Here is a 25,954-nt window from a genome sequence, read left to right as displayed (position 1 = left end):
CTGCATCTCCCAAGCTTGATTAATATGGATGACTTTACATTTAAAAAAGGTAAGCACATGTGTTTTTTTTCCTTCAAGTTTCCCTGAAGCCTCTCTATTATGCAGTTGTATCTGTTTGGCTTTTTTTTCCCTCTTTTATCTCCTATAATTTACTATTTATTGTATTCTCTAGATCAGTCCGTGAAGGACCACAAATATCTGAAAATATGGGTCTTATATTTGAAAGTCAATTTCAAGCAGGAATATCATGATCAAAGCAGCATCTGCCTGCTCCCTACTAGAATCCTTTGTTTATTCTACAAGTTACTAGGTATTCCTGAAGTATGTGATTAGTATGTTCCAGTGATGTGTCTGAAATCAAGGAATCTTGAACCTTAACTTCCATACTGTTTAGAACAACCCAAGGATTTGTTTGTCCTACCCTAAAACTAGCTATTATATGGAAAAACAATGCATTAATTAGAGAGGAGTCAATTTTTGTATATTTAATTTTGAGAAAGAAAATACCCATGCTCTCCATGCAGAAAGAGAAAGCAAAGATTTAGCTTCTTTAAGAGGGATGACTGTCCTTTTCACATGGTTACTTTCTCTCCTATTTTGCTTGCTTTCCTTCATTTAGCCCTTGCTGTTCTCAGCTTCCTATTAAACTTTTGTCCTAACTCTTCCTCAGTTTTCTTCCTATCAGAAAAGTTATGTTACCATCAATACTTTTTCTCCAATCATACATCCTTCTACTCCAACTGACCAGTTAAAATTACTTTAACAGCCTGTCTTTTCTTTTTTGAAAGACAACCTCACTTAAACAGTTCAGCTGTGGTCTAAATTCTGGCTACATTTTAATGAAATGTCTCAAAACAACAGGTGCTTACATGTTCCTGGGATTTGGCTCAAAGAATTTGACAATAATTCACAGAATAATGTCCTCTCTGCACTCTCCTCCCAGAACAGGTCAATAGCTTTTTGCATCTTGCTTTATAGAGATGTAAAGAAGTAAAACTAAGCCATTGAGTTAGAATAGATTCTGAGCCCTAGGAAGGATGAGGGCAGAGCACACAGCAGCTTTTGCAGGTGAATTGATTTACTGTTTGTTCTTGCTGCACTGTTAACATGTATGCTCAGGAGGAACATGACTCAAATATTTGTGAAGAAGCAAGTAGCAGCACAAGTCTCAGCTCAGTCTGAAACTGTTCTTCTGTTTTGGTATCCGAATGTCTATGTAGTTTTATTGGAAAAAGAAAGAAAATGGCATCTAGGTACTAGAAAGCCTTGGTGTTACATGAATTATCTGCTGTTTTACAAGATTTTTTCAGAAAGAACACATGACACCTCATAGGCAACTATGTGTTTAATATACCTGATACTATAAAAATATAAATATTAGGAGTTTAATAGATACAAATATTCAGTCACCTCCTTTCACTGCCTTCCAATATTTTTCATTACCTGCAACTGACATCTAAGGCAGTTTCAGTCCTTGAATAACTGTTGCAGGGTTAGAGTGTACAGTTATACTCCTATGATATATGGGATATGGTGATGTAATTAGAGAAGGTGATGTCCCCATTCTCTCACCTTCTCCTTAAAGGCTTTTCTCAGTTCTGATTGCATCAAATGTAATAGGACAGTAACATTTTTTCCTGAATTATACTATCTAAATACCTTTTCCGCCTACATCACAAATAGCTCTTTTCCCTCAATGTTACAGAGGAAATATTCCTGCTCTTGTTTGAACTTTAGGTTGTGTGGTTAAAGCTGCAAAAATATATTGTATCTGGTATCTTTCAAACTCACTGCAAGAGTACTCCAATGCTGACAAGTAAGGGAGTTAGATCTTTGCAGCCATCAGGATGGCAGTGACTTTGTCAGACAAGTGAAGAGGATGTTTCCATTTTCCTTTATAGGTATCTTGGGTTTGGGGGGGGGGCAGTTGATAATAATTAATGGCCTTAGAATTCACATAGAGTGTAGCAGTAATATCTTAAATATATACAATTATTTTGATTCTGAAGGATTCCAAAATAGGGAAAGGTATTTGCAGAAATCACTTTACTTACTGCTATGTGGAACATGACTGCTGTTAAATAGCAATCTTATTTTTCAGGTAAATATAGGAAGTAAAGAAAGAAGTTCTCCAGCCCAAACTTCAGGGGGACTTGCATAATAAGAATATAGTCACCATACTGGAGTTTTGCCAGGACAAGGGGACTACCATCCTGCTCTGTAACTGATTCAAAATAAGATAATATCATACATGTTCTCTTAAGAATAGAAAAAACCAAAGCCTTTTCACAAAGATGATCTCAGATTTGCTCCTTAATGTAAAAAGCTCAGATCTCACAATTTTTCTTTCCTTAGCTAGGTATGCTGCTGCAAGACAGAGACATAACTCGTAATCATGCTTAGTTTCTGGAATGTCAAGTCAGCTGTGAATTTTAAACACAGACCGCTGATTTGGCAAGTGAAACAGGAAAATGTGCTAAATCCTCTCAAATACAATGCAATGTGTGAAGAGTAAATTTCCTTCTGAATATTTGTGCCATGCAAAATGAGCATACGTAAAGTTATGCAAATCAATATAATTAATAGCAACTTACATTTTTACAGCACCTTCCATCCCCAAGAACTCACAGCCTTGACAGAAATTATTGTAGAAAAATGTGAAACAAGGATCACTTTACCTGCTGCTGAAATGCAAACAGCTGCTTAAGAATTACACATCTATGGGGGGAGCCTACTCCTCCACAAAGAACTTGCAGGCACAGGCTGTATATTAGGAACAAAGATCCCCCACTTGAAGTACAAGACAAAAATTTTTAAAGTATATGAAAGCTTTTAAATTACTTAGTGCTCCAGTGAGGTGAAGGCTGCAAAACATCTCGAGAACACATAAGGATGTACTTGATAGTAAAGTCTGACTGGCATATCAGTGCTTACTCTGAGCAGCAGGCAGAGACGCTCCGGCTGGTTTGCTGCGTGTAATCAGTTTGACAGCCCCCAGGAATTGCCGAGTCTCCATGACCCTGGAAAGACAGTTTGGCACATATATTAAACAGGCAAATACCTCCCCTCCAACTGTTTATTCATCTCCACTAGTCACAGACCTTCCCAGGCAGGCACTCACATGGGGACGGAACGGTTAGATAATGACTGAAGAATCTTCCACGTGTCCTCACAGTTGTTGCAGTCTAAACCCTTGGATGAAAATATTTCTGGGTTGATAACTGTCTTTCAGGCAGCATGGTGATTCAGTAACACAGACAACAGGGAGCAACTAATATTATATAGTTAATAAATCCAGTGATTCTCTCTGAAATTTTTTTAAGCTCTCATTAGACAGTTAACCAAGTCTGATTTTTGTTTTTCCTATACCAACATTTTTTAACTTAGCAGAGCACTTATAATCTATCCTGTAATCTATGGAGAGCTAGATGGTCATGTAACACTTGTTCTCATTGTACCTAGATGCTTGAGACATAAAGAGGCAATCAAAATATTAAAAAATTATTAAATGAAATTCAAAGTCAGTTAAACTTAAGGCACTTCTGAACATGAGATAGAAGCTTTTAAGATATGAAGGTATTGATGAGTGTTTTATTCATATTTTTCACATAAGCCATCTATACTGCTGTGACAATGGTGTACAGTTGTGAATACTGCAGGGAACTGATCTGGGTCTTCCAATAGAAAGTGAAGTTGTTTACTGGAAAATTCACTATGAAGTTATACTCTGTGTTGTGAAATTAAGAGTCCCCATCCAAAGAGTCATTTAATTGGAGGGGTTCCCCACCTTCACCTTGACTTTCATACAGATTTTATATGTCAGACATTGATGTTGTCCAGTTTCTTGGCTCAGATGGAGCCCTGCGTCTGTAACTGTTGATTGACTGTGCCATCAGACACATACATAGATGCTGTTATTAATCCAGCACTATTAAACTGCAGTTTTTAAAAGCAAAAATCTTTAAATATCAACTTGGTATCCAAATGTGTTACCACCACTTCCAGATGTGGACGTCCATTTCCTTTTGCCAGAGGAGTTTGCAGTCCCAGTCAGGATCTGAAATGTACAAAAACTTTTGTTTGAAAACATGAAATGGCGAATATAAACGTGGCCCTTCAATATCTGCAACACCTGCAGGGTATTGCAAGAGCAGATATCTAGATTTTATTGATGCCTTCACACCAAGGGATGCTCTATCCTACACAATTACTAAATTGGCAGGACAGTATTAGGGCCAATCCATTGTGTGCTGAGGCAATGGAAGAATTTTAACCAAATTTAATACAGCTTGAACAGTTTCGTAGTAAATGGCTGAAGAACAAGTTGTTTACCTGGAATCATCTGGTGATTACATGGTATCTGTTGCGGTTGGTTTTGTATTTAGGTTCTTTATGGATGTTATTTTACTACATACCTTTCTGAGTGATGAACGCTCTAAAGAGAATTTATTGGAAGAATGGATCACTTACAAGAAGAGGTATTCCTCTTCGATCACAAATAAAGACACTTTCAAACTGGAATACTGCAGTATTTATACTAGGAGTTATTCTGGAAGAGCTGGGCCAACCATACTTCTATGTAGAAGGCCCTGACATAATTCACATGGGGAAATAGCTACTAGTCCCACTTCCTTCAGTGGTGGTGTCTGAAGAAAGGCTGCAATTGCATCACAGCTAGGGCAGAGGTCTAGTCCTAGATGGAGTCTTTCTAACTACACACAGCAGATAGAGATCAAAATGGGTAGAAGTTACAGGATTATAACTTTGTATGAATGCTGATACAAAGTTTTAGGATAACTAAGCAGTTGGGTAGAACACTGTAGAGGTCTGGGACAAACTATACTTTGTTCTTTTGCAGGTTTTCCTGCAAGGAGACTTTCAAATTAATCTCGCCCTCCTCTCCACTCATGGGAAAATGAAGAGGGAGCCAGGTTTTCCACAAACAGAATTTATAAATGTTTGCTTTCCAGGATTTTAATTCTGGCCAATTCCTGAAAATCTTATTTGTCTTCTCCTCAGTCAGGAAAATTCTTGTTGAATTTTAAACAAGGTTGAGTAACACCTCAGGATTTGGCCCCTCATGAATAGCAGTGAAGACTACAATTTTACTCTACGTGTATCCTGTCCATTCTCCCTGTTACCAAGTGGCAGCTGTTTTTGTGGGAACCATGAAAGACTTCCCTTGTTATGGAGAGAAACTATTGATATTTGCATTCTCAGGGGGAGCAACCTCTGTTTCGATCCAGGAAATACTAGATTAAAATAAACACACAGAACATTGCTCAGTGAAGAGTGAGGACGTTATTTAAAATTCTTTAGTTTCAAGTTGGCATTATTCAAACATTTGCCGTGTGTCTTTAGTCTTGTGTAGGAGTATAGTGACAGAAAAGGTGAAACAAAAAAAAGAGGAAAATATATGGGAATCTGTCATATACAGGTTTTTGCTATAATAATACATGGTACATATTGTTGCTTTCACCTGAGAATGTCAAGCACATTAAAAAAATCTAGTTAAATATAAAAAGCTCTGTGGGAAGTAATTCTTTTATTGATAGGTTAACAGTGTCCTCATTAGAGCCAGAGACAGCACTCAGGAATAGAACTAGTCTCCAACTCTGACTACATAAAATGCTGCATATGTTGCCAGCGATGAAGATCTGCGAGTGAAATTTGGTTATTTGTGTCAGGCTGTAGGAACGCTTATTATTTGTTGGTATTGCAATAGCTCTGAGAGCCCCGAGAGCTCAGAGTCTAAGGTCCCTTTGTGCAAGGTGCTGTCTGAACAAAAAACAGAAAGGTGGTTCTGGCTTGGGAGAATGTAAAGTCTTTCAGGACATAGTTTGACAATTTTTTTTTAGTAGGAGTCCCTGCCTATGCATTCCCTATCATACATTCCTCCTCTCTTCCCTGTTGCATTATCCCTGAATTGTGCTAGTGCATTTTTTTGTCCAGCTCCATGTTAAACTGAATCAGGAAACTGATTTCAATTAAGTAATCCACATAAAAACATCTGTTTTTAACTCAGACCTGTTACAGGTGCATGAACAGTGTTGGATTGAAGAGGTTCACTTGAAGGCAGGAACAAATGAGAAGAGGGTAAGGAACAGATTGCCCAAGTCTTGTTTACTTAGAGGAAATGTTTGTCAAACTGTGCCCTTAACTTAGCCTAATCCTGACAAAGTTGCAATTGTAGCTAGTGTGAAAACCAGCATTTTTCTTCATTAGCTTTGTTTAAATTAATACAAGCAAGTGGAACATACCAATATATGAAATAGCAGAACTGTCATCTCAGGTGATGTAAAAGTTTTCAGAGTAGAATTTCCCATCAGTGACAAGGTCATCTTTCCCCTTTTGGATTCAGAAATAACTACTCTCAGAAGCATACAAAGGAAATACCTTTCAACTCCATGTTTGCTTTTGCAGTGGTATGACTGGAAAATAATTTCATCTGCATTTACAAAGAGGGGCAAAACCTCTTTGTTAGGAGGGGAAAAAAATAAGTAGAGACGATTTCCCTCCCACCACAATTGTACATCTATTATCTGACTCACCACTTCTGTGATTCCTTCTGGCAGCATTAGTTTTATTGCACTGGAAATTCAAGCGCGTGAAAATATTCGCTATTTTCAGATTACTCTGTTCACTATTTTGTTCAGGTCACTACTCCTTCCTTTAGATGTTTGGAACTAAACATTCAGAAAATACTGGATATTGCTGTTCTTAAGCCTTGTGAGAAGGACCAGCACAGTAGAAAGGAAGGGGGGAGGGAAGGGAAAGGAGAAATGAAAGGGGAGGAGAGTCCATATCTGAAGAGAGATTCCAGACTAGAGAAATTTTACTGACATCCATTCAGTATCCAGCGGGGTCTCCTTGAAGGGCTTTTACTGAGATCCAAAGACTCTTGCAATTCACAGAGGCATTTACATGCAACATTGCCCTCTGGGAGCTAAGGTATAACTGTACTCCTGGATAATAATAACAAAGAATACTACCAGACTCCTATTGAAATGTCAACCAGGCACTACTGCTCTAGAGAGTAACAAAGAGATGCTAATATAATTAATTATGAAGCCTCAGTAGCCTCATTAACACATCTTTAGTGCCCAGATCTTTGAAAATCAGCTGTATAAAGTGACTGTCAGAGTTAATTCCTTATAAATTGCCTCCTGCCACATCCCAGCGCTGCAGCAAGTTCTCTCAGGCCTCGTTGATGCTAAGAAATACAGGTTTTAGTATTGATGCAGTTGTACTGGTGTTATTAAAGGTATAGGCTGTTGTATAAGCAGGAATTTGTCAGGATAGAATGGAGCAAAATAAAAATGCCTTTAGGCAACACAGCTTCCACAACTGGTAGCACAAATAGGAAAAGTTTGAATCACTTGATTAAATGGAAAATTAAGGACAAAAGAAAAACAGGAATGAAAGATGTCACATGTTTTGGCATTAAAATGTTTCCAGACTTTTTTTTTTTTTTTTTAATTTGAGGATCACAGACAGTTTATAGCATTCTCTTCTCCTACTGCCTCCACCACAGCATTTCAGCTCCAGACTTCATTCCAATGCATGCGCCTGCCCCATCACTCCAGTTTATGAATATTTATTTCAATAGGCTTAGGCTGCATGGAGTTCCAAAACTGGCATGTAATTGGTGCAATAGTGTCTTTTACATTTCTCCAGAGAGCCGCATTCATGCCTTCTTGTGCCCTGTTTTGTCATGATCTCACACTGATTTCTTCTTTTCTGAAGTTAGACTGAGGTCACTACTTGTCTTGGGCTCCTTACATACACACTAAAGAAAAAATTACACAAGCTGGATATGCTGGTGGTTCATTCTGCTACTTCTCAATATCAGGCTACTATCATACAATCCTGCTAGAGGGTATAAAGGCGCTGTCTTTTAGAGGAGATTAAAAAGAAACTGATCATCACAAATCACTCAGCAATTTTTTGCAGTAGTAGAAACACACATATCATTATATCCAGTTTGTCTATACAGGATATTCTGCTTCCTTTAATCTTCCATGTACTTTTGACAAGATGATAATCTTTCTGCCATGCATAATATTGTAGAGTTGCTCTGGTTTTGTTTATATAAAATTTGGTAGAGTTGCTCTGTGTGTTTGTATAATGTCTTCTAGTATCCTTTGGGATCCTTGTTATCTTTGGGATAACAGACTAATCAAAATGGGATATTTTTATTTGACATTTCAGAACTGACTTTCAGACTAAGCATGGAAGGATTTTGCTGGTCCAAATAAAGTGACAATGTGCAAACTTTCTAAATGGTGATGAAGTTTTTAAATCAGTAAAAGGAGTTCTTACAAATATGACTGTCTTTTCTACTGTTTGCTAACATTATGGTAGGAACATGATTTCGTTCTTCACTCTTAAATTATGTGTCCCTATCCCAGCAAAGCTTTTATGTACTGATCAGGTCTCATTCAGTGCTTATATAAATCATGTATAAGAAATGAAAATTGGATGCTTGAAATTAAATGCATACACACACACACACACACATATATATATAAATCTTTCTTAAGAGCAATCAAAAACTATCAGGCAAATTCTGCTTACTTTATGTAAGTCTAAATCTGATGGTACTGAGCAGAATGTAACTACATATTTCTGAATGTACTTTTAGAAACAACAGTTCTACAAAGGAGAATCAATTCTGTTCAGATGAGTAATACCTGTGTGTAATGCTTTTTGAGATAGCCAGGTGCTTTATACATATCAAATAACATCCTAACAACTGTTTGAGGTACTGTAGACACAGAATGAGTTGGTGAACTGATGCACAGAACAGATAAATAATTTTTAGTCATGCATGATTATTGAATATGGGATTAATTTAAGGGATCCCAGTGCCTTCTGCCACGTTGTTATCACTGTAAACGGTTTGCTACCTTTCAGGAGTGGCATGCCAGATTGTATCTTTATTTCTGAGATTAGATGGTGAGCATGCTGATATAAACTCAGCAGGAACTAGGGGATGCTGTGTTTAAAAAGAGACACTGCCAATCACCTTATTGACAGCATCTTGCCTCTGTCCAAGGCAGAGGCTCCCAGCTGCCACTGAGTTTGGAGGACCATGACAGCCAGAAATTGGGATCCTCAGCCTTTCACAGATGCCTCTTTCAATATGTCACAGCTCTCGGCCCTGTGCCAGCTCTTACTTGCCATTCAGAATCTGCCTGCATGTGGTCTTTGCGCCCCTACAGTAGCTTGCTGACACCTGCAATACAGCAGGCTTTCCCTGTGCTCCTTCCCATTCTGGTGATATGTGGCTAAAATCTTTGTCTCATCATCAAGGTGGGAATTGATAGGGGATAGGCAATACCTGTACTGTGTTAAAAAAAAAAAAAAAAAAAAAACCACCATAGTATTTACAAGGTTTAAGGGAGAACAAATGCCAAAATTCTATTTCTACGAAGTGTAGTAGATCTATGACCTTAGCGGTGACAGATTATTTTTATATCATGTCTCTCTATATGTAACAGAACTTCAGAAATGAGCTAACATGTTTTCTGACAAATTTAAAAGTATGGTTTTCAAAGCAAAAAGAGTACAGCATTACAGCAGGAGACTTGTGATAAAAGAGGTCAGAAATTAGAGAATATCCATATGCCTTTTATGAATGGTACTGAAAAGCAATAGCTGGATGGATTTAGGCAACACACTCTGAGTCCATGCAAGGACTGGAACCTCATTAATCTACTGAGCATCCAGTTGGCTACACAGATGCTGGGTTCTGAATGTTGCACAGTTGTGGTGACCTTTCTTTCCTTCAGTTTTAGTGAATGTGTGAACACCTGATTTTTAAATCATAAATCTCTAACAAAAAGAAAGAAGATGTGTACCTCAGCAAGCATAGTCATAAAATTTTATCAGATATGGTTTGAAACACCAGTCTGCAATTCGGAACTTGGGTCCTATTCTTTGTTCTGCCATAAATTCCCAGCATGATTTCACAAATTATCCAACCCTTGCACCTGAAATCTTCCTTGTTTCACCATCACTATATGCTACAATTTCACCATCTACAGTAACATGATGGGAGGCTGCTGTCAGTAAAAACTCTCTGGAATGGACTACACCAAACTATTAGTGAAACTAAAGGAAAGAGGGATTTGCTTTTCAGTAGTACTACAGACACAAGGAGATTTCCAGTCCTTATTTTCCTTTTAGACAGTATCTGCCTATCTGTCCTCTTGCCTTTCACACTTGCACCATCTTCATTATTCTTCTCTAGGGATATTCCCATTTAACACAAGCCTGAAAGCCTCAGTGACACTAACCTCTAGATCAGTAGAGCAAACAACCTCATTCTAAAACAGATGACACTCAAGACTTAGTTCAAAACTAAATAGTATAGGAGTCATTGGGAAGAAGCATTTAGAAATTAATCAATCTCTGCTCCCATATCAAAACCAAAGAGGAATACAAATATTTCCTCAAACAATCAGAAACAATAGATTTTTATCTTAAAGAAAAAAAAAGGCAAAGAGAAAGTGGGGAAAATACTAGTGTGCAGCAGCTTGTCCCAGAATGAGAACAACAACTGTGACACAGAGACTTTAAGCAATATGACCTCAAGTTATCCTGAACAACTGCTGGTATGTTTAATCTGCCACCTATAAATACATAAAATGCCAGTTTGATGGTGATGATAGTGGTGGTTTTGCAAGTGGCTTGCAGCGTATTTATAGGTTGTTTCAAAGGCAAATCATTGTCCCCATTGCGCACGCTTCGTTATATCTCATTCTTTCTTGTACTTTCCCCAGTAATTTAGCACAGTCTTCTCCTGTTCTTGTTTGTTTTCTGATGCTATCTGCTTCATTATGCAAAAGTGAAAACTTAATTCTTTGAGAACTACAAAGAAAAGAAAGCATAGATCAGCACTGTAGTAATAGCCACTTTTGAAAGGCTTACTAGCCTCAGGCTAGTAAAAATCCTCCCCCAACTATCCCTGATTTTACGTTATTTCCAGTGTAGTGTTATTGTGTCAAAAAAAAAAAATATTTATGCATCTGATGATGCCACGTGAAGGGAAAAAAACAAGAAATAGGATTTTTTGAAATACTGCCAATATATTGACACTCCAGCAAATCAGAGATACGTGACTCAAGAAGAATTAAACAGCAGTTTCTCAGAACTGTCTTCTTCTGGAGCTGTTTGTTCGTTTCTCATCCTCGGGGAAGAAGTCCAGGCATGCAGCATTTTACGGGGGAATGTGTACAGCCTTTGCAGTAGCTTTGCATATTACTTGCTGAAAAAGTTTCTGGTTTATGTTTGGTCTATTTCATATATTCAAATTCTAGTTTTATTATCTCACTTTACCATCTTAAACACGCTTTTCCTCTCAAATTCCCTGTGACAAGTCAGTTACAATTTTTAAATCACAGCCTAAGCTTAGAATTGTTATTAGTATGCAGACTGTATGCAAATTCATGCTTCTAATATTTACTCTATTACCAAACAGTAATATTCCTTGGCAGTTCTAAATCATACCAATTAAGTTAGTGATGACTGAAGATGATCCATTTATAGATGATAAATATTTCTTCTAAGGATTAAGAACTTAAAAACACTCTGCTGTTGGGTTCAAATATTTAGTACCAGTTATTCAACATAAAGTAAATTGAGATTAAAGAAACCCTCTACCTCTTGCACTTACTATTTGCAATAAAAGAACCCTTCAAACAAAGCTTACTTTACATATTTTTAATGGGTTGTTGAATTTGAATAGGAAATAAATATATTTCCATCTTTAAGGGACAAATCATCTTGTCACTGTTTTGCATCTTCAAGCAGGACAATAGGTACATCTCAAAGTGCTGTACTAGGATTTCAGCAGTAACAGGAACAGAGCACTGTTTTATGATGCATCAGTCTCGTTCGTGAATGAATACACTATGAGGTGGAACCTCAAGTATTTTCTCCAGACAAGGGACAGTAATCCTGTTGCAACAAAAGCAGTACATTGTTTCCAATGCTCCTCTTGTATCTTTTTAAAGTTGCTTTGTAAATTGATGTTTTACAAAAGGAGGAAAAAGAGAGCAGGAAGAGGAATGAAGATGGTAAAGTAGTGTTAAACCCACTGCTACAGAAACCTGGTTGAAAATCTAAAGGAGAGTTAATTCAGCTGTAGCTTTTGATATGTTTCACTTGTGTTAAAACTGATAGACAAGGAGAGCAAAGGGAACTTTGTCACTCAGCATTCTAACTCATGCACCGACCTTTGAACTGATAAATCATAAGCCATACTGGAAAACAAGGACATCAGAAATGCCCTTCTGGGTCAGACCACAAGTCCATCTATCCCATTATTCTGTATGAGAATCATTAAAAAAAAAAGAGAGAGAGAGAGAAAGAGAGATGCCAGGGGCCTGCAAGGGGAAAGGACCGCAGAAAGCAGTCAGGCTCACATCCTGTTGCTAAATAGCAGCCTCCTGTTGCCACTAACAGGGCTTTCACTTGCATCAGCTACATCCCAGCACAGGATAGGCTGAACTGGAACCCAGAGCTGAGACCCTGACAATTATAAGGTTAAACCCTGTGCTAATCAGGGACAAACAGGGCTAAAAAGGACCATTGGGCCAGCCCAGGAATGCATTTTTTATGTTCTTAACTGCACTACAAAATATTATGAAGGCCTTCATGAACTAGGGGAAGAAGCACAGGAGATACACAGCACAGGACTGAAATCTGGAATCTGCTTTTTTGTTTTTTTCCTCCTTTCTGAAGGAGGAGCCACTTAACAACTTCTTTCTGCTTCAGTTTCACTATCCAGAAAATGGCTGTAATATTTCTTCATCATATGAGTTTATTCATCAAGTGCTTTAAACTCCTCAGATGTCCTGTTGTACAGAGCTCTGGCATACGTGAATTCACATTTGCTGAAGTGGGACCATGGCCATTTTCAAGAGCGCCCATTCTGGATCCTGTTATCCCGATTTTGACTTGCAGGCCAAACTCCTTCCCAGCAATGGCAGGAATAACTCCACCAAAGTTAGTGCATCTGTGCCTGTTTATGTCAGGGCTAAATTTAGCCAGTGTGTTCATCATTAAGTGGCTCCAGTAGAGTTACAATCAGCATAAAGCGTCTACACACAGTTATACATGCTAAGCAATAACGACTTACAGAGGCTGTTATAACAATGTATGTTTCTGCACACAAGAGGCACGACCTTTATCCATCTGTAACCGCGTCCGCGAGGAGACGCCGTGTCCGGTTAACTACCCCGGGCTCCCTAGAAGATACAACTTCCCATGTTCTCGTCTCCCCGGAGGAGACGTGCCCAACTCTGACACCTGAGCTGGTTTTCAGCCAGCTAGGAGGAGAATTTAAACGGCAATTCACGCACTGTACAAGTGACCATAACTCCCTCGCCAAAAACAAAGCACATAACAAGAAAGGAAGTCAAAACACATGCATGTCTCCACAAACACACTCTGAGTCGATTCCCCTACCCATTTCATTGGTAAGCAGGCACCGTATGCACTAGTCAGAGCCGGGTAATTAAAAACGCTTCGAGCAAATATGAATAATTCATCCTGCAGGGAGCGGAGGGCTCCCGGCTGGAGCCAGGCGCCCTTCCAAACCGCGCCGAGGGAGCTGCCCGCGGGGGAGGCGGCTTGCACCGCTAAAAGCTGAGGGGCTTTCGGGCCTCCGGTCGCTGAATGTCAGCTACCTCCTCCCACACCGCTCCCCTCGCCCCACGCCCCCCCGCACGCCGCCGCGGCCCCGGCGCCGCAGCCACCCGCGCTCGGCCCTGCTGCCCCCCTCCCCCGCCATCTTGAGTGCTGGCACGCGCGGCTCCCTCCTGCCCGTCTCTCCTTGCTCCCCCCCCGGCGGCGCGTCGGGCACGGCTGCGGGCCCCGAGCGGGCGCGGTGCTGGCTAACGACCGCGGGGCACGGAGAAACCCCCGCCGCAGACGCTAGAGCATGCCGCCGCCTCGGCAAAGATGGCGGCTGCGGTGGCGGCCCGGCGCCCGCGGCCTGGCCGTGCCCCTTCCCGAGGCGAAGCTGCCGCCCGCCCGGCGCGGAGCCCCCGCGCCCTTCACCAACATGGCACCCGCCCAGGTCAGTTACCGCCAGGAAGGCCAGCGGCCTTGTCGCTCGGGGTGACGTCATCCCACGGCGCCTTCCCCGTTTCCATGGGAACCGGCAGGGCTGGCGGCTGCGGGAGCTCGTTGGGGGCCGCGCGACCCCCGCTCGCCGCCGCCATGTTCGCGGACGGGACGGCGGGGAGCGTCGACGTGGGGTCGCTGTGGAGACGCGCCCGGAGCGCGCGCTGCGAGGCGGTGAGAGACCCCTGGGGCGGCGCCGGGCTCGCTCCGCCGCTCTTATACCGCGGGGCCGCTCCTTCCCCCCTCCGCTGAGGGGTCGGCGGGCCCCGGCCGGGCCCGGCGGGTGAAAGGCCGCGCTGCGCCCCCGCGGCCCGGCACCGAGACCTCCCCCCGGGCGCCCCCGCCGGTGCCCGGTCCCGGGGCAGAGCCGGCGGCGGGTGGGCCCGCGGTGCCGCCGCCTTCTGCCGCTCTGCGGGTTCCCCTCGTTTAGCCCCTTCTTGCAGCGGTGACAAATAGCCGCGCGGCTGCTGCCGAACCCGTTGCGACCCCAAAGTACAACCGCTGTCGTCGCGTTCGGCTGTCGCTTCTGGAGTCGCTGCGTGTCGCTTTCTCTTTGCTCGTGCTCCCCGTCCCGCGCTGCAGAGCGCTGCCCGTGTTTAACCAGCACTGAGGCAGCCCCGTCTCCTGCCAGGTGATGGGAGGACACAAGTACATAACCAGCATCCAGTTACGCCCTGCTTTAACCGTGAACCAGAGATGTGCAGATATGGTTGAATGTCTCTACAAAGTGACAAATAGTGCCTTGTGCGCCACTTTCTTCCTGCTTGGATTATAGAGTGCCTGTCTTCTTTTACTAGAAAAGCTGCCAGACTGGGAAAATTTCAACAGCAGAAGTTGCGGTACAGTCTCATACGAGCCAAGACGCTGGTGTGCAGACTGATCAAAGTAAAGATGCTGCCCGGGACTTCCAGCAAGAAGTCCAAGTAGATTACACTCGCCTGTTATCATTCCTTCAGAGAGTGGAGGATGTTGTTATCAAAGAGCTAAATAAAAACTGGAAAAGTCATGCCTTTGATGGCTTTGAAGTGAACTGGACAGATCAGAATGAAACAGTAAGTGGACAGAAGTCAGATCCTTGTCATTACCCAAGCAGGGCTGGTTGCAGTGGCTCTAATGTGTTAGTTCTGTTTCTTACTATAGGATTGTTCTTGCCAGATTTTAATAATTAGAAATTTCTAGTCTTTTTCTCCAGCTTTTCCTTTGCTTGCAGCATGACCTTGCTTGGTAAAACCGTTCTTGCTGTTAGTGACTGTGTTGCAGCAGCTTTGTGAGAGGGAAGCCCTCAGCTGGTATAGGCTTACCTTCCATTTCCAGTAGCCCCTTCAGAGCATGCCAGACTGGTAGTTGTGTAGGAACAGTTGAAATCAGTGATTTGGCAGCTCTTCATATTTGGATTGTATTTGTTTAGTGTACAGTGTTCAAGAGTGGAGGCAATTTGTATCTGTCTGTACACGTTGGTACAGTCATTTTCAAACCATTGCTTGTTAAGCTCAGCGAGTGAAACCGGCTGCCGTAACTCCTTACAGCCTGGCCTTCCACACTTGCCTTGCAGTCCCCGAAGTGTGCAATCTACGAGTGGTAATTATGAAAAGACCGTTGTTCTGGTAGGGTCACGTGGAGTTTATTTCTCACAGTAGGAATTAAACTTCTTTTTCACTTATATATCTATATACTACATAGGGTTTTGACCATATTATCATATGCAGAAGCAAAAGAGAGATCTCCTCTGTGTGTTCGGAGAGAGTCAGTGCTGGGATTTGATCTCTCCTAGGTGTCATGTTTGCATACATTGTCATACCCGGATGCTCAGGATCAAAACCTACAGGTCACCAGCGTCTCGTGGAATGCAACAGGATCTGTTGTTGCGTGTTCGTATGGCCGGTGAGTATCTGAATGGATTGAGAGTGACTGAGCTTGATGTGACATTTCAGGCTGACCTGAGTTTTAGATACATTCACTTTGTCTACAATAATAAACCAGACATAGATACACCTTCTTCACACTGAAAAACTTAATCCATATTCAAAAAACCCAAGTCTCAGGGCAGTCTTAAATTTTAATTATTATTTAGAAAATGGATACATACATTCTTACTGATTTGTTTCTAGATAGATTCTGTTTGGAAAGAAAATGTAAAGAGCAGATGCACTTGCAAATATATGTGGGTGAGGTTTGGAAGTACGTGCTTATCTTCACTGAAGATCTTGTTGTTTTAATGTGGTCTCTTAGCACATTAGATGCACCTGGCATCTTTTCACACATGCACCTAATGCCATGGACATGTGCTAACAATCATTTAAGAACATGTAGGCCCTCTCTGAAATGAGGGTTGGACAAAACATTCATCCAATCCAAAAGGTATCTTTAGCAGTGTCTCTTTTCTGTGCCTTACTGCTGCCCTTGTTCTTTTTTCCTTCACTACTATTTTTTTAGACTAAAAGCCCCACAAAAAGAGTATCCATGAGTGAATGCATAGGGAAGACCAAAACAGGACAAACACGTACCCCTTCTACTCTCCCAGCCTACAGCTATTTTCAAATGAGAGTGTGGTTTCTGTGTGCACGGTTACTCTCGGTAGACTTCCCTCCCATGAGCAGAGAGGTGCAGTCTCTCTCTGAATCTGTGTAAGCTTTTAGAATCTGCAACATCCTTTAATAAGGAGTTTCACAAATCAGCTACTCCTTGCATGAGGAATTGCTCTTTTTATTTGCTATCTCAAACACTCCCTCAGTACAAGAATTAGGAGCATCAAATAAAGGCAGTGGAGGTCAGGCTCAACGCAACTGCTGCCTGGCCTGGCCTGGCCTGGCCACTCGCTGTTCTGTGGGTCTCTGTCCTTTATGTCATTTCCTTGCAGCAAGACGAGACATCACGTCAGTGTGGTGCTAATGACAGAGAACATGGAGCTACGGCAAGTAGGCCCTCTGCCAGCCCCCCCACTGAACCAACTGCTTAGCATTACCCTGACTTGTCTGAACAACTTTTTAGATACGCTAGCTCAAAGTACCTTCGTTTGGGAAACCTTTAGCTTCAGAAAATGGGTCCCACCACAGGCATTCACTGGGATCTGGAGTGGCAAGTGTGCAGGTGTCTTGTTATTTCTGCTCTGGGCAGATGGCTTGTAGTAGTTGTTATTTTGGATTTGTTCTGTCCCTTGTCAAAAGAGGGTTACATTTTGATAAGTACGCAATGAATGAAACAGTTATGAATAACAAAGAAAGTAGAGTGGCAGATGTCTTTTAGAATCCCCAAATGAAAAGATTCATGAGAGCCACTTATTTGTGACAAACAAGTATTATTGAAATTTGTAGAGCTGGAGTGCAGAGCATGATTTGTGTGCGATAACCAGCATCATTTGGTGGTTGTGAAGAAAGTTCTATGTTCCTGTGCAGGCATCCAGACTTCAAATCATGCTGCTTATCTCAGGCCAGGAAAGACTCAGTAAGTCTTTTCAGCCCTTATCAGTCCTCCAGGCAACACGTTTCCTCTCTGTGTCTTCTCAGATCCTGGTCTGAGAGATCTTTGGTCTCTTTGGATTTTGATTCTCAAATATTCATAGCAACTTTCTGTAATGTGCCCCTTAGATTGGTCCCATTATTTGAACAGTTAATGATCTTGGAATAGTGAATCATACCTGAGATTTACTTGCAAGCACTTTGCCCTGTAGGTGCACTGACATGTACTGTAAATATACTAGCCTGCAAAGACGTTTCATTACCTCATGATTTCTTGACCTCAGTTTTCCTTTTATCTACAAAATAGCACATGCTTAAATGATGAATGGAATGTACCAGTGCTCCTCTGGACTGGGAGTTTGGGTGTAACACACAAGATGAGATGTGGCCTTCTCTTCTTCAGGTTGGACGATGGGGACTGGGGCACAGAAAAATCCTATGTTTGTACCTGGAATCTGGACAGAAGAGGGTTGAATCCACAACGCCCTGACCTAGTGGTGGATGTTCCCAGTTCTGTCATGTGCCTGGCTTTCCATCCCTCCCAGCCTTCACTGATTGTTGGTGGGTTGCTCTTGCCTTAGATCTTATTTGAAATGTTCCCATATTTCCTGTAGTTTGGATCTTTTTCTTTCAGCTCAACCTAAGATTTCTTGCGAAAGTAGTGCTAGTGTAGCTCCTTAACCGATGGAACTAATGCTCACTGATGAGCCTAAATACATTGCTGCTTGTTGCTTCTGGACCCTGGGACTTAACTCTTTTTCAGTGATGTCTGGCTTTGTATCATCTCCTCAGAGAGAAATCGTAAAGGCCAGTTCAGCTCTGGTTGTAAGTAGGAAGAAGATACTTATTTCAGTAGCGATGTATTCTCTTGCACCAGAGCTGGCTGTGCCCTCTATATGGCTGCCAGTCCCCTGCCTGTTTCCACATTCATTTATGTTCCTGTGCCTTTCTGTTCAGGCCTGCTCTTCCCAGAGCTCGCGTCGTGCTCACTAGCGAGCCTAAGCAACAAGAAACATTATCCACAGTTCTGTTCTGCTAACAGCACAAACTGCCCATTGCATCATTCACGTTATGCACTGCTAGACCTTACTTACATTTTATTGGTATCTTTGTCCTTTTTAGGTGGCCTTTTCAGTGGAGAAGTGGTGGTGTGGGATACCAGCAGAATAGAAGACCCCTTGATCTTGAGGACGGGGATGACGGATGACACGCACACTGATCCAGTCTATCAGGTAACAGAGAATATCCACCGCAGATGTTGGGGAAGGAGAGAGCTGCCACTGCTGTTTCATTCCTTCAGTTCTTACACAACTCACTGATGCCTCACCCGAAGCTCTCAGGCAGGCTGCTATGTTTCAGCACTTGTGGTCTCTTTTGATTGGCGCAGTTGGTTATTTTTTCCCCCAGATGTAAAGACACAGCTATGGCACTGAACCAGTATTTGCTGAATTGGACACTTTACCTGTAAAAATAACTTCTCACTGTTCAGGATAAACGAGGAGTGGGCCCATTCCTGTGTTGTAACTGTTTAGTGGCACAGATGAAGCCAACGTATTTGCAGTCTTTTAAAGGTACAAGTAGCAAATTAGCACTGATCCTTAGTTGGGAGCTTAAAGCTACACAAAGGGTCACTGCTTGTTTTTGCAGTCCGACTTCACTGGTAGTTTGATTGAACTTTCAGACCTCCCCGACTTATACCTGAGTGCAAGTTGCTGATTCTTCCCTGCTAGCTAAAATTATCTTGTTTTTCAGGAGCACTTAATCTTCTAGGTTTGCTCTCCTCCTGCAAACTGGTGGCTGTTGTTCTAACTGCCCAAGTCTCTTAGTGTTGAGGCAGTTTGCTTAGAACTTGAAGGACAAAACTTGCTAAGGATTAGTATGAACTAAGGGGTTCATTAAAAAAAAAAAAGTAGTGCTTTTTGCCTCTCTTTGGGGTACTGTGACTTTGGAGCTGTCTCTTTAGGCAGTCTCTGTATTTCCTCATCTGAAAGCTGGGAAAAATGTAGTTTATAGCTGGGCGAAAATGCTATAAATGTCACGTTAGAAAATGATGGCAGGTGAAATGCAGAAATCAAAATACAAAATTCAACCCTCAACACTTGAATGCATTGCTCTCCTAGCACCTGTCTGTGTGTAAGCGCCTAGTAGAAGCTGGTTTGATGCCAAGGTTACTGAACATCACCTGGTGCTGTTCCTGTGTCGTCTTGCTGGGACCGTGGATGGCAGGTTGCCGAGTGTGCGCCTGGCAGTTCTGACAGCCCCCCTCCTCCTGAACGTGTTGTGTTTGGAGCAGGTTAACTGGTTACCGGATGCAAAGCATGGAAATCACTTTCAGCTGTTGAGCGCATCCACAGACGGGAAGATCCTGGTGTGGCGAGAGGAGCGAGACGGCCGGCTGGCCTTGGCCGAAGGATTTGCCTTGGTGGCTCAGCAGATCCCTCGCAGCATTCAGCTGAAGAAGGTGAGTTTGGCAGTTCAACGAGGGCTGATTTGACAAAAAAAAAACCCACTCAGTAACTCTGGAGCCCAGTGGCAGAGCATGCCTTTCACATGAGAAGGGCAAGGTGAAGACCTTTCTGAACAGCCATGCTAACCCTTGATCCCAGCCTCCCTTCTCATACCAAAACTACTCCTTGAAAGACTGACGACAACCAATTCTAAAGCAAAGCTGCTAGGATGGAAAACAAAACTTGCTTGTAATATTAATTCACACAAATCCCCTCGGAGGATGCTGTAGGGGTTGAAGGCTGAACAGCGCTACAACTATCAGAGCTGGTGCAAGTTATGCAGCAAACAACTCACTGGGTCCTTAACAGACTGATTCATACCCCTGTGACTGCGCCTGCGCTACACTGGAGACCATAGGTTTGTCTCTTTTTCTTTTAGCTCGCATGGGGAGAGGCTGCCGTGGGCGTGACCTCACTTTCTTTTTCACACTTTGATCCCCGGGTGTTCGTTGTGGGTGTGGAAGGCGGCTATTCCCTGAAGTGCTCCACAGCAGCACAGACAGAGGCTCTCCACCGGACAGGCACTTCTGTTCCCCTCAGGGCCCCGGCCGAGCTTGCCTTCACCCCGCACGGCGGACCGGTGTACTCCGTGAGCTGCTCACCCTTCCACAGGCAAGTGCTATAAAAGCACACTGGTATTGCATGCTGGATTACAAATTACTGGCTGGCTCTAAATATGCCTTTTTCAAGTGACCTGGGGGTACAAGATCCAAAAAAAGGGTCACCTGGCATCTTGAATTTGACAAAGTAACTTCGCATGGCAGCAGAAACAGTTATTAGTGCTGGTAAAGCTGCCCACTTGAGTGTGCTCCATGGGGGCAGAACCTGAGTAACACCAAATAATGTTTCCACTCAGGCCAGTGTAACACTTTCCTTTAGGATCCTTCAAGTTGTGTTAATACTAAAGAGCAATCTGAAGTCAAGGGAAGGTGCTGAAGAACAGTAACTTACTTCATCAGCACTTAAGTGATGTGCCCTTCACAAATCTCACTAGTAGCTGCCTGAGTTTAAATTAGAAGTTCACATCTCTGCCTGCAGTTTACCCATCATCCTTTTAAGAGGCCACAAGCCATGCTGCCAGCCCAGGTTTGCATTTAATTTGCATTAGACAAACATGACTAACAATGGCTCTCTCTAGATCAGCAGTTCCCAGGCATCTCTGGCCCACAAACCACCATCAATACTCAGTGGACAACATGAGCCCTCATTAAGCTTAATTGAAAGCACTAACAAAGCTATGCTTCTGCAGACCAGCTGTAGGCCCTGTCCCAGAGTACAGCTTGGGAATTGCTGCTTTGAGAAACACATTCAGACCTTTAAAAAACAGTAACACGGGCCCAGATCATCCTTCTTGAGTGAGTTTTACTCTATAACCTTATACTGCAGCCTATAACGTGTTTCTCCCTTTTTCCAGGAATCTCTTTCTGAGCTGTGGGACTGATGGACATGTTCACTTACACTCCATGTTGCAGGCACAACCCCTCATTTCTCTTCAACTGTCAAAAAAATACCTCTTCTGTGTACGGTGGTCTCCAGTACGACCACTGGTCTTTGCAGCTGCTTCTGGGGAAGGCAAGTATCTGTAGGTGCCTATTCTTAGACAGAAAATTAAGCTTTTGTGCTGGATATTTCTTAATTAATATAAGTCAATTACACCAATTAGCATTTCCCACTGAGAGTAATCACCATTGTTTGTACCATGCCATTAGTATAATGGAGTCATTTCTAACTCCACAAGACTTCAGTAGCAGTTATTTTTCAGTTTTGATCATACCTTTATTGCTATTGCAACAGCTGCTCACTTGTAGGTGTATGGATGTAGCATGGCAAGATTACTGTAGCTAAAACTTATTTCCAGCTTTCTTGTTTTTGGCATTTACTTCTACTACTAATAGTTTAAAACAACACATACTTAGAAAATTGGAAAAAAACCCAAGACATTTCTTAGAAAAAATACCCAAGACATTTCTTAGAAAATTGGCCCAGATATATTTGAGTTAAGGAATGGACATTTCACAGAAACGGCAAGCTAGTTTCAGCGCTCTCTGCCAGTGGAATGAGAAGTCTGCACTGTCTTGCAGTGATGGCAGGTGTCAGTCACAGTCTAGACACCGTCAGAGGGAAGGGAGAGAACAGGTCAAAACAAAACAAACCACACCACTACAAGTGCCACACGAAGGAATTACTAATCTACTGTTCTTAAATACAAAGGCTGTTACACCATACAGATGTAATGATAAGTATCTGTGTTTTAAAGGAGATGTGCAGCTGTTTGACTTTGAGAAGAGCTCCCAGAAGCCTGCCGTTTCCATAAAGCAGACCACGGCTGAGAGCCCCGTGTACTGTTTAGAATTCAACGTCAAGCAAACTCAGCTCTTGGCAGCAGGAGATGCCACCGGTACAGTCAAAGTCTGGCAGCTCAGTTCTGACTTTACTGAACAGGGACCCAGGGAAATGAATCACCTGGAGCAGCTGGCAAGCGAGGTCACAGACTGAGAGAGCAACATAACCAGCTGTTTGAAGCCTGTTACAACTCTGACTCCAGGAAAAGTTGCCCATTTACCTCATCCATAGAGTTGGCCTGTAAAACACACCTAATTATGACAGCTAGAGTTTCATTCAAACAACAGTTGAATTTGTATTTAACCATTAAACACAAGATGATATATTTGGACCAATAACTTTTATTGAAGCACACTGCAATATGTTTGTTTTCCCTAAGAGAGTTTTAAGCTAAGCAGTTTAAGGTTACATCATAAAGTAACATTGATTATTGTAGAGCACAAAGAGAGAGACGCATGCAGAGCTATAGTCAGCAAACGTGAGCATGTTCTTTGCATCTTTTGGTACTAGTGTTTTGTATCAATTCACAAAAAGTGAACGTGTAAATTCTATGTAGTCATACGCAGAAGGAAGTTCTCTGCCCTTGCCATCCATGTAGGGCTTCATGTGAGAAATGCAGTAATCAGCTTGCTCCCTGGTCAGGTTCTGAAAGACAAAGACAGCGCTGAGGTGGAGACAGGTACTTTGCGGAGCATTACAGGCAGCCCTCCCCTTCCTAAAGGCACACAGCTTGGAGCAGAAGCCACAGCACCAGAGCTCTGACTGACACGGAAATATTCTGGCTGTTTCTGTTCTGTTAAAGGCTGGAAGGTTTAACGTGAGTTTTCTCACCAAAGAGAAGACAGAACAGGTAACCGATAGGAGGAAGGAGAGCAACCTCTTTATTTCTCTGCCAGCTGGTGGGATTCAGACAGGAAAAACTTGCTGCCGTGGGAGGGAAATGAGAGGGAGGAGATGTTCACACTGTCTAAGCTTAGTTGCTTGAGTTCCTCCTTTGAATCACTGTCTGGAGAAACGTCTCCCTCTAGTCTCCCAAACGATTAAAAGAAAGTAAGTTTCCGAGGACAGGCACTGTGAATACACTCCCTTCCCAGGCCTTTGAGGAGGCCCCCCCGCCCATATATATATATATTTTTTAAACTTAACCCAAGCAGTTACTTGGCAGTTAAAGCTTTTCCTCTTCCTATATAACCAAGAAGGCAGCTGGGTAGGATCACTACTATCACTCCTCCGTTTGCTGCAGAGGACACCTCTGCAGATTCAGAGCTGACTCGACTACAGCGACATGAACCTCTGAGCAACGAGCGAGTGCTGGTCTTTGTGAACAGAACTTGTGAACAGAACGCATCCATCCATTCCTCCCCCCTGGACCACAATCAATATTTACTTGGTAGAGTTCCTCCTTGGTCACGTAGGGCTTCCCCTCTGAACTGAGGGCACGGAAAGCACTCTCGATCTCCTCGCTGGATTTCACGTTCTCTGTTTCTCTGCTGATCATAAACGCCATGTACTCCTGCAGCGAGACATGTCCATCCCTGCCGGTGAAACAAAGAGCATGTGAACGCTGCCATCCAGTAATACTCAGAAGACAACACTTCCTGACATACCCTTTTGAGAGCAGATTTAGCTGTTCTGGGAGCAGTGAAAAGTCTAACACAGGAGACTACATCAACTCCATTTCCTAAACTAAATTTCTCTTTCACAAATGTCAATCTTGGGTCTTCACGAAGACCCTTTTACATGAATTGGTACGAAAACAACTATAGCCTCTCCGTAACAAGAGGAAACCAAAGCTCTCAGCCTGTGACAGACTGTCCAGGCAAAAACACAAACGATACTGATACAACATTTTGCAACAGAAAAATAAAACATCCCAACCCACATACCTATTAGGATCTACGGTGTCAAGAATAGACTCAAACTCTGGGTCCGGCTCTCCTTCCTCAACCATAGGAAGGTCGTATCCGAGAGAGCGCAAGCAAGACTTAAACTCTTGGTGATTAAGACGTCCAGATTTGTCCTTGTCAAAGTGCCTAAAAACACAAAACCAAAAACTCATGTGTTTTAAGTGTCAGTCTTTGTAGCATCTGACTGAAAGCAACACAGTGGGCTGAAAACTGGAACAGATTATAACCAGTCCACTGTTCTGAACAGATGAGTTTGAATCAATAAGCTTTTCATATCTAACATATGTAAAACATGAGCACAAGTTCTTTACATTGCTTAAAAAGCAGCAAAAAACCAGCTGTATCCCCCAGCTGGGATACCTTGGCATTGGCGGTTCCCTCACCACTGTGCCCACAACCGAACGCACGCAGCAGAGACTCTCGTGTGGCTGTACCCAGCCAGCAGCAAGCGTAGCTGGAGGCTCTTGCCATCTGGCAGAGATCAGAGCAGCTCAGCACAAAATTGAGCAGACAGTAAAGGAGCTGCAAACAGATCAGTTAGATAATCCTAACTGTGAATAGAGGCCATCCGTGTGCCAGAAGCATCTCGCAAGCATTCCTCTGGCATGCTTTCCCTGCAACTCACTTGAACATCATGCTGAACTCCTTCAGGGCCTCCTCAGTGACTCCAGTTGTGTTTCTGAAAAGGGAGAAACAAAGCTAGTGAGCAGTTCCTAAATCACAGAACTCCACTGCAGTTAGTCTGCCCCAAGCCAGCCACCTACGTTAGAAGACGAGGACAAATGATCAGACAATGCATTACATCAATCACAGCTCAACAGAGTCACCAATGCTCCGAGACGTCATCATTGCTAATTGCCGACAGGAACCATTTCCCAAACTCCCAACTGCACCCCTCTGAAGGGGGCCAGGAGATGGTGGGGATTCTCAGGCTCTCTACACTGCCGTACAGATTAGTCAGAACATAGGAGAGATGCATCAGCACAGACCACGCAGAGGTTTATTTTTAGACAGATGGACGTGTCATCTTTTACCCCGCACCCTTGAGTTAGACACACTTTATACTGCACAGGGGGTAGGTAGTACCGGGCTTGTATCTGCTGTTCCAGATTGTGCTGCATTCTCATTCCCAGCTGGTCAAGCTGGTCCCACTGCTGCGCCAGCCCCACAGTGCTGTGCTCTGTGTATTTGTTGTCCAAGATCAGTGCCTCTTCCATAGCTGCTCCGAGGTCCTCGATCTTCTTCAGCTGGCTCCTCATAGCTCGAATCTCCTGGTGCTTGCGCTGTTAGGAGAGCAAAGAGGAGGTTAACAAGGAATGCAAAAAGTAAGTGCGCTAAAACACAGGCTCGTGTGTGTTCTGTTCTGCTCTTACACTATTTTTTTTTCTGCTGGGATTACATATTTACGCATATATACTGGAATCTGTAAAAGAGTACTCAAAATAATATCTTCTTCATGTATATTGTTATTGGAAACCAACACGGTCTGCAAACAAGTTCCTGAGCAAAAATAAATTCTATTAGGAAAAGTTCTGAAAATACTGTATCCTATCTGACCTACTCCACTCATTTAGAAAAGAGGAACAAAAAGAAAAACTACATTAGA

At 42.7% G+C, this 25,954-nt stretch overlaps 2 protein-coding genes and 1 long non-coding RNA gene across 10 annotated transcripts in view; 1 reads left to right on the top strand and 2 right to left on the bottom strand.

Annotated features, from left to right (window-relative positions):
- Window positions 1-814: 814 nt before the first annotated feature.
- On the bottom strand, window positions 815-14,207 carry LOC112989537 (uncharacterized). Of its 4 annotated transcripts, none has more exons than XR_003260852.2 (4): window positions 14,099-14,207; window positions 3,994-4,057; window positions 3,122-3,192; window positions 815-3,020 (listed from the first exon to the last, which is right to left on the bottom strand). It is a non-coding gene; the product is annotated as an uncharacterized LOC112989537 (long non-coding RNA). The 4 variants fall into 4 exon arrangements; XR_003260851.2 differs by lacking the exon at window positions 14,099-14,207 and adding an exon at window positions 6,552-13,754; XR_003260850.2 differs by lacking the exon at window positions 14,099-14,207 and having other exon boundaries at window positions 3,994-13,754.
- Window positions 13,806-25,894, top strand: DYNC2I2 (dynein 2 intermediate chain 2). 2 transcript variants are annotated; one of them, XM_064523725.1, is made up of 9 exons: window positions 13,806-14,089; window positions 14,934-15,188; window positions 15,908-16,017; window positions 17,995-18,152; window positions 18,714-18,823; window positions 19,885-20,052; window positions 20,478-20,710; window positions 21,513-21,670; window positions 22,356-25,894. In XM_064523725.1, exons 1-9 carry the CDS (start codon window positions 13,952-13,954, stop codon window positions 22,592-22,594), a joined length of 1,569 nt encoding a protein of 522 aa, XP_064379795.1. In that variant the 5' UTR covers window positions 13,806-13,951; the 3' UTR covers window positions 22,595-25,894. The 2 variants fall into 2 exon arrangements, with proteins under 2 accessions (XP_064379795.1, XP_025966552.1); XM_026110767.2 differs by lacking the exon at window positions 13,806-14,089 and adding an exon at window positions 14,164-14,310.
- SPTAN1 (spectrin alpha, non-erythrocytic 1) overlaps window positions 22,763-25,954 on the bottom strand; it is a 53,425-nt gene continuing 50,233 nt past the window's right edge. For all 4 annotated transcript variants that reach the window (XM_026110763.2, XM_064523724.1, XM_026110766.2 and 1 more), the window contains 5 exons: window positions 25,435-25,631; window positions 24,974-25,027; window positions 24,328-24,474; window positions 23,829-23,976; window positions 22,763-23,086 (listed from right to left, as the gene is read on the bottom strand). In XM_026110763.2, the coding sequence (XP_025966548.1) occupies window positions 22,961-23,086; window positions 23,829-23,976; window positions 24,328-24,474; window positions 24,974-25,027; window positions 25,435-25,631 (672 nt within the window). In that variant the 3' untranslated portion in view covers window positions 22,763-22,960. The remainder of the gene's footprint in view (window positions 23,087-23,828; window positions 23,977-24,327; window positions 24,475-24,973; window positions 25,028-25,434; window positions 25,632-25,954) is intronic.

This window comes from Dromaius novaehollandiae, chromosome 20 (genome assembly GCF_036370855.1).
Source record: "Dromaius novaehollandiae isolate bDroNov1 chromosome 20, bDroNov1.hap1, whole genome shotgun sequence".
Lineage (NCBI taxonomy): Eukaryota > Metazoa > Chordata > Aves > Casuariiformes > Dromaiidae > Dromaius > Dromaius novaehollandiae.
The sequence above is the reverse complement of the archived record's forward strand: the minus strand, read 5'-3'. Positions and strand labels throughout refer to the sequence as shown.

Excerpts from the sequence above, each read along its gene's own strand:
- DYNC2I2 (XM_026110767.2), top strand. The coding sequence starts at position 14,164 with ATGGGAACCGGCAGGGCTGGCGGCTGCGGGAGCTCGTTGGGGGCCGCG. Across the intron at positions 15,189-15,907 it reads GGACAGATCAGAATGAAACA|GTGTCATGTTTGCATACATT; the intron begins GTAAGTGGACAG and ends GATCTCTCCTAG. Across the intron at positions 20,053-20,477 it reads GCAGCATTCAGCTGAAGAAG|CTCGCATGGGGAGAGGCTGC; the intron begins GTGAGTTTGGCA and ends TTTTTCTTTTAG.